Source organism: Orbicella faveolata, unplaced genomic scaffold (assembly GCF_042242905.1).
Source record: "Orbicella faveolata isolate gen_17 unplaced genomic scaffold, um_ofav_v1 contig_12, whole genome shotgun sequence".
NCBI lineage: Eukaryota > Metazoa > Cnidaria > Anthozoa > Scleractinia > Merulinidae > Orbicella > Orbicella faveolata.
Genome location: NW_028301539.1, coordinates 4,760,001 through 4,768,295, shown reverse-complemented (window position 1 = coordinate 4,768,295; position 8,295 = coordinate 4,760,001). Strand labels below are relative to the sequence as shown.

At 42.6% G+C, this 8,295-nt stretch overlaps 1 protein-coding gene across 1 annotated transcript; it reads right to left on the bottom strand.

Annotated features, from left to right (window-relative positions):
* Positions 1-266: 266 nt before the first annotated feature.
* Positions 267-1,499, bottom strand: LOC149116231 (melanocyte-stimulating hormone receptor-like). Its single transcript, XM_089278617.1, has one exon. The coding sequence runs from the start codon at positions 1,462-1,464 to the stop codon at positions 523-525; it is 942 nt and encodes a 313-aa protein (XP_089134743.1). The 5' UTR covers positions 1,465-1,499; the 3' UTR covers positions 267-522.
* Positions 1,500-8,295: the final 6,796 nt, after the last annotated feature.

The following is an 8,295-nucleotide window of genomic DNA, read 5'->3' as shown; positions in this document are numbered from 1 at the left end:
CACTAAGAACAATCCGAGTTATCTGAAAAGGGGATATCGAATTCGAGGAGTGCTTTACTCGTGACGCGAAGAAACCTTTTCTTGATAGGTGAGTCAAACCAACATGGCGTCGTTGCAATCGGACAGTAGTCGCTGAAAGAAGCCCAGGCATTTTAACGACAATTATTCCCGGTGAGGCCTCAAGGCTACCTGTAGAGAAGCGTATATCTGTTATCTTTTCCATGTTGGAAAAGAAACACGGTTGAAGAAGCAATTGAAGCAGTTAAAGTAAAACGGACGAGGAGCGAGTGAACACGCTGCCAACCACCAGCGTTACGTGTACTAAGTGTACCTCCTACTAGCTAACGACGGCATAAAGCTTCTAATCTCTAATAAAATTTATTTTCATGGTTCCAATATGTCTATAATTCAAGACAGCTTTTGAAGAATAATCTTATCCGTTAACCATCGTTTTTATCGCCGTTAGTTCCTTTTCTTAGTACTTGAGCTAAGAAATGATCTAGTTCACAAGACCTAACTCGATCAACAGCAAGGAACTTGTCTGATTGTGTCCTTTACTGCTTGCCTCACTTCGTCGATCTTCCAACAGTAAAGAATCGGGTTTAATGACGAGTTTAAGAAAACTAAGGTAGCTGTATAACTGTCGGCGAGAGAAACTGATGAAGATAACTCAGTTTGAACGACTAAAGTTATCACTATTACATATGGTAGATAGCAAACGACTAGCATGAATTGCAACCACAGTGCAGTGAACACTGCCTTTCTGTATCGCGCTATGTTCAGTTGATTTGTTTGGTTTGGTTGTTGAACATGGTCTTGTACTTGATGTTGATGATGACGTAGGGTGAAGAAAATCTTCGTGTAAGAGAAGGTCGAGATTACTAGACTCAGTGAAAGAGCTATGATGTCCAACCACAACCATTTACGAGAATTCCAAAAGGGTCTAGTTGTTGAAGCCGAGACAGTGGGTACAATCCAAATAGTGATAATGATCACATAGGCTCGTTTCAAGGTTACAACTTGTCTGTATCTCAGTCCCAACAACAGGGCGAGAAGTCTGTCCACGCTTATTGCAGTCAGTGTCCACAGAGACACCACACACAAAATAGTGGCTATTACAGAGACTACCTCGTATACGTAGCGACAAATATTCCAATGTTCACTGACTGCAGTCACAAATAAAGTAACAGCCAGAGGCTCTACAATAAGACCAACACAAAGATCAGATGTTGCAAGGCTACGAAGCAAAAGTTTGGATGGCGGATGAAGTGAAGACTCCTTGCAAAGAGCGATTAGGATCAGAGTATTTCCGAGAAATGCAGCAATGGACAGAAAAGCGTTTAAAATTGAGATAAATGTGAAATGGCCGTGTATTCTAGCAATTAAATCTGGTGAGCAGTATAGTTGTTGAAACGTCGTAAATGCGATCTGCTTTCCGTCTTCAGAAACGTTTGTCGTAGGCATTACTCTGCCGAAGCGATATGACTATCTGTAGTGTTGGCGCGACTAACTATGAGCTGGAGTGCCCTAATCAAAATTCACGCTATTGAAATTATTGTAAGAGACATCCACGAACAATAGATTTGGTAAAACTGAATTAAATCAGCCTGGCAGATGGTTTTGCTACCAATGATGGACTTTTTTTCTTCAGTTTAGAAGTAAAAGCAGAAAGTTTGTTTCATGATGAATACCGCGACAGGGACAAAAATGCAAATTTAAAGTCAACTGAACTATTGGGCTCCAACATGCGCGAGCTAGCATTTTCAATTTCAAGAAACATTTCTTCAGTTCTAAAAACTTCCTGTTATCCTAAAAGTAATTTATTCCTGATATCATGATATTGACCGATATCATGTCATGAAATCGCGTGAACAGAACGTTATCGTTATTAATCCCCGAAGTCTTCGAGAAAAAGGTCTTTGAAAAATACTTTTCCTGTTTGGAATAAAGCTCCTCTGTAGAGAAATTGAAGATCAATCCTCTCTATTGACATTTTTTTACCCTTTTCCTGAAAGGAGCGTTTCTGTTAAATCGACGATAAATACACAACGGCTACAATTCAAATGAAGAATTCCTTGCTGCGTTTTTCTATGCAAATAACAACTACTTTCCAGAGTTGGTTTTTATTTCATTTTCCGCCTCTTCTAAAGCTCCGGAGCACAAGCTGCTGTTTATACGGAAGACAAATTAAATTAAGAATGGTATTGTTCAAAATGACTGACACTTTCCATTCTTTTGCTTCAAGTTGACAACCAGGTGCGGTCAAAGGAAACACATGAGTGAACATGTGTTTTAATTAATTAATCGACATTTGCCAAGTATTCCGGAAATTCTAGCTTGCCAAGATGCTTCTTGTAACGGACAACGTATAGTTGACGTTGTCCTTATTTGACTTCATTGATGGAGATATTCTTTAAATTCTTAAATTACTCGTCAACAGCAAAAGGTGGAAACACTCAAATGAATTATTTTCCTGCGCATGCATAATTTTCCAACTTCTGGGCTTCAAGCTTCTATTTTTAATTTGAGAAAATATTTCATAAATTCTGGAAACTTCCGGTCAGACCGTTACAAGAAATTTATTCTTCAACCCAAAATAAACCTGTCATGTTTTCAAACACGAAGTTTAAGTGAAGAAATAGAAATGGCGAATAATAATATAAGCATTTCAAAGACGGAGCAGTTTGGAGATAAGTTATATTCTACGATATGGTATTTTGACTTCATATTTCCGAGCTCTTTTTACTACATGAGTGAAGGGCGAGTTGCAAAACCCAAAAAAACGGCGCATGTTGAGAACTTTATCGTTATTGATCCCCGCTGTCTTCGGGAAAAACGGCAAAATGGAAAAAAACTTCATTTTTTGGAATAATACTCCGCTGCAGAGAAACTTAAGATTAACCCTTTCTATCTTTCTTCAGCTTTTCATTGAGAAGGGTCTTTCGGTTAAATCGAAGATAAATACACAACAGTTAATTCAAATTAACAATTTCTTGAACTAAATGCTGCGTTTTTCACCAAAATGAGAACCACTTTGCCAGAGCTGGTTTTGTGAACTCCTTTCCCCAACGCCTCTTCCACAGCTCTGGGTACAAGCTGCTGTTTGTTTTATCGAGGTCAGCAAAGTTTTCCAGCTTTTCTGTTTTCTTGTTTGTAGATGAATGACACTTTCACTTTGCCTTTATTCAAGCTACTCGACAGACAGCTTTTCGTTTATTTAACTCTGCTGTAAACATATCAGGTTTTGAGCATGCGCAGTAGGACGAGACAGAATATACACGTGTGCTTGTACTCGTTAGCTGGGATAAAAAGTTATCTTTCTGATCTCTGCCATAACATTACATGGTGTCAGAAGTGGGATCGCGAAGTAACCAAACATACCATTTAGCTCGATACACTGGAGAAGGTGGAAGAGTGAAGTAATTTCCGAACGACACGTGTACGATCGATTCAAGAAAACAACATGGCCGCCAGCGCCTCATTCATTGACAACGGTCCAACCATGGACTGGAGCACGGATGAAAACCTATACTCACGCTTCAAAATGTGGAAACAACGCTGTGAACTGCTCTTTACGGGCCCGATGGCCAAAATTGACGAAGAAATTCAGTGTAAGCACCTGCTTTACTGGGCCGGTGAGCACGGCTTGGAGCTGTTCAACAGCTGGGGCCTCTCGGCAGACGAACAAAAGAAACTGGAAAACTACTGGAAGAAATTCGAAAACTACGTGAAACCTCATTCAAACGAGCTGATCGCCGCCTGGGAGCTACACAATCTTCGACAAGGTACACTATCGTTAGAAGAATTTATTGCAAAGCTTAGAATCCTTGTCAAAGAAGCCAACTATCCATCGGAACATCATGATCGATTCTTGAGAGACTTCCTTGTACTCGGCATGAATTCAGACCAGGTCAGAAAGGAGTGTTTCAAAGAAGGAAATGCTCTGACATTTAGTAAAGCTAGAGAAATGGCAAAAGCAGACGAATCAGCAGACAAGCAGCTTCAGCTAATGAACCCAGTAGTGTCAGCAGTACACCCTGTTAGCTCAACCAGGAGAAACCAATTCCGAAGCGACCAGCTGAACCCAGTAGCCGGTGGATCAAGGCAAAACCCAAAAGGCAACAAGTCAGGAAAAACGCAGCTCTGCAGGAATTGTGGTTGGGACCCTCACTCTCATGAACAGTGCCCAGCAAGAAATGCAACGTGTCATTACTGCCAAAAGGTGGGACACCTTGCCAAGGTATGCTTTTCAAAACTTAAAAAGAAGGATGTGCATGAGATAGAAGCTACTAGTAATAACAATGCCATACCTGAGTCAGAGCCTACCCAATCATTAGATGATTATGTGTTCCTGGGCCCAATTGAAGCAACACCCCTGGCCATGAGTGTAAACGTTGTATCCTGTAGAGAAAAGGCTCTGCTAGAAGTCTCCTTGGCACTGAAGCCAGAAGGAAAACAAATGAATGCACTCTGTAAGATAGACTCAGGTGCTGAAACAAACATTATACCCAAGTCCCTATACAAGCAACTAAGCCCTGAGACACTAAGCTTACAACAACCTACAGTGAAGTTAACTGCTTATGGTGGAGCCGAGATCCCAAATCTTGGATCTTGCCAAATATATGTGAAGGGTCCTAACAATTCCAACCCCAGAGTTAGCCAAGCAGAAGTTGTTGACGTTGATGGCCCTGCCATAATTGGTAACATGTCTGCACAAGATCTGAACCTCCTAAAGCTCAACTGGCCAGTCACAGCCAGCACAAATGCAACCACCCAGAATGTTGTACAAAGTGAAAAGCCCATGCCCAATGCAAATACTGTCAAACTATTTGACATCAGAGGCAAACAACACCCCTTCCCACTGACAAAGGACTATTTGTTGGAAGAATATCAGGATGTCTTTACAGGAATTGGCTGCTTTCCAGGACCCCTGTACCACATCGAAACTAACCCTGACATTCCCCCAGTACAGCATGCTCCAAGACAGGTTCCAGTACAACTACAGAAAGCCTACATAGAAGAGCTAGACCAGTTAAAAGAATCTGGAATTCTGGTTGAGGTCCAAGATGAATATACCCCTTGGGTTAACTCTGCTGTGGTCACCATCAAACCCAACGGGTCGATCCGTCTGTGCTTGGACCCTCGGAATCTCAATAAAGCAATCAAGCGCAACCCCTACTATGTGAGAACCATAGATGATGTGATACCGAAAGTCAGCGGCTCCACCCACTTCAGTATCCTTGATGCACGCAGTGGATTTTGGCAAGTTAGTCTTGACGAGGAAAGCAGTAGGCTGTGCACCTTTAACACCCCATGGGGAAAGCATAGATGGACAAGACTTCCATTTGGCCTTACGTGCAGTGGAGATGTGTTTCAAGAAAAAGTGGATATGGTCTTTGGCAGACTTGAAGGGCTCAGCGGCATTGCAGATGACACATTTGTCTATGGCACGGGCGAAGCACAACATGATCAGCACATATTAACTGTCCTTGACACAGCAAGAGAGAACAATGTGAGATTTAACCCGGACAAATTCCAGTTTAAAGTGAAGGAAACATCCTTCTTCGGGCTCACATGGACCCCCGACGGGATCCGCCCTGGCGAAACCAAAATCAAAGCAATCCGTGATATGCCATCCCCGAAGAACCTTACAGAGCTGCAGTGCTTTTTGGGCATGATTAACTACCTGAACAGGTTCTCACCCATTCTAGCCCAAGTGTCAGAACCTGTGCGACAGCAGATGAAAAAAGATGTACCATTCGTGTGGCAACCAGAACACCAAAGGGCATTCCAGAACCTCAAACAAGCAATCACTGAAGTACCAGTCCTAGCCTATTATGACCCAGAAAAGGGGAACCTAATCCAGTCTGATGCAAGCCTTAAAGGCATTGGATGTGTGTTGACGCAAGAGGGCAAACCAGTGTGCTATGCCAGTCGATCACTAACTGAAACTGAGTCTCGATACAGCAACATAGAGCGAGAGTTACTCGCTGCCTGTTGGTCGCTTGAAAAGCTTAACCATTACGTATTTGGTAAGAAGGTGGTCATCGAAACTGACCACAAGCCGCTCGAAAGCATCTGGAAGAAGAGCATATCGAGCGCACCACCACGCCTTCAGAGGCTCCTACTTAAAATGGCCAAATACAACGTGGAGATCAGGTACATTCAAGGAAAAAGCAACGTGATAGCAGACGCCCTTTCCAGGATTAGCCACATGGAGCCCCCTGCAGAAGACAACGAAGTCCCCGTGGTGGAACTGGACACAATCTCTCGAACACTGCCAGCCAGCCCTGCCAAACTAGATGAAGTACGAGAGTACACTGATCAAGACGTTGTACTCAGTCACTTAAAAGATGTCGTGCATCATGGATGGCCAGAATATCCAAATGAGTGCCCACAAGACCTGAAAGAGTTCTGGAACTTCAGAGAGGACCTGAGTGTTGAAAATGGCCTCATTCTCAAGGGACACAAACTCGTAATTCCCAGTAAGCTACGCCCACAGATGTTACAAATCATACACCAAGGACATATGGGTACAGAGAAGTGTCTCCTGAGAGCAAGGGACAGCCTGTTTTGGCCAGGCATATCAAGGGACATCAAACAGATGACAGAGAACTGTCCGACATGCGCACAGTTTTCCAAACAGCAACCAAAAGAAACATTGCATCCACACAATGTACCCAGTTATCCATGGCAGAGGCTTGGATGCGATCTGTTCGACTATGGAGGTGCTCAATACTTACTAGTCGCAGACTATTACAGCAAATACCCCATCGTTAGAAAGTTGAGCTCAACGACATCTGCTGCAATAATCAACCACCTCAAATCAATCTTTGCAGAACATGGTATACCAGAATCCCTGGTATCTGACAACGGCCCTCAATACAGCAGCAAGGAATTTGCAGCGTTCTGTGACCAATGGGGTATCAATCACATTACTAGCTCACCAGTGTATCCAAAGAGCAATGGATTCATAGAAAGGATGGTACAAACCGTAAAGAACCTTCTAAGGAAGTCCGAGGCTGCAGGACAGGACCCGTATCTTGCGCTCTTGTCATACCGGGCCACGCCTGTCGATAGCAACTTACCATCACCAGCCAAGTTACTGAACAATAGAGAATATCGCACACAACTACCCAGCAGTGGACGACTCCAACGGTCACAAGCAAAAGAATGCCACCAAGATCAGCTGCAGCACTGCCAAGATGTTCAGAAACAGCAGCATGATGGCAAGTCCACACGTGAGCTACAAAAGCTAGTACCAGGCCAACCAGTATCGGTGTTTCAACCAAAAACCAAGACCTGGACTCCGGCAACACTGAAAGAGCAAATGAACCAGCCAAGATCCTACATTGTAGAGACAAACAGTGGTTCTGAACTAAGGCGCAACAGAATACAGTTAAAACCGTCAGGCCAAGTAGCACCAAGCCTTGAAGGTCAACTGCTCTCTAGCCAAGACAATCCACCACAGCCCAGTGCACCTACATTTACATCTCACCAAGTCCCGTCACCAGGATTACCCCAGACACCCCAGAAACCAGCTACAGTTGGTGAGGGAAGTGCCGACCAACATCTGACAACCAGAAGTGGTCGTGTTGTAAAGAAGCCATTAAGGCTGGACCTTTAAACTTTGTTAATCAGAACAACTCGGCTTAGCCGTCTGAGAATTTTGTTGCGTTGGATTCAATTTGAACAATACTTGCGTTATTTAGGTTCCAATTTAGAGACCAAGTTTGTTTCTTTCACCCGGCAAAGTTTTTAGGGTGGAGATGTAAACATATCAGGTTTTGAGCATGCGCAGTAGGACGAGACATAATATACACGTGTGCTTGTACTCGTTAGCTGGGATAAAAAGTTATCTTTCTGATCTCTGCCATAACATTACATCTGCTATTCAGTATTTGCTGTCTATCCAATCAAAAGTAGATCAAAGGACACACCTGAACGAACATCAGTGTAAATGTAGTTTATCCGGAGAGTAATTTGAATCTATTCATGTTTCTTTTTATCCCTTTTTCTCAGCGTTAAAAAAAAATATTCCTTAGTTCAACTTTTTATTTACAAAAATGACATTTCGCCGTTGATACTCCTAGAAATTGAACAACATGCAATGCCGTCAAAGAAAAATAAAACTAAAGTGAGTATTCACTCTTAATTCACGACAGCTTTTGAAGAATAATCTTATCCATTAACTATCGTTTTCATCGTCGTTAGCTTTTTTTTTCTTAGTAAGCTAAGAGATGATTTACATTGTAGTTCACAAGGGCTAACTCGATTAAGAGCAAAGAAGTAAGT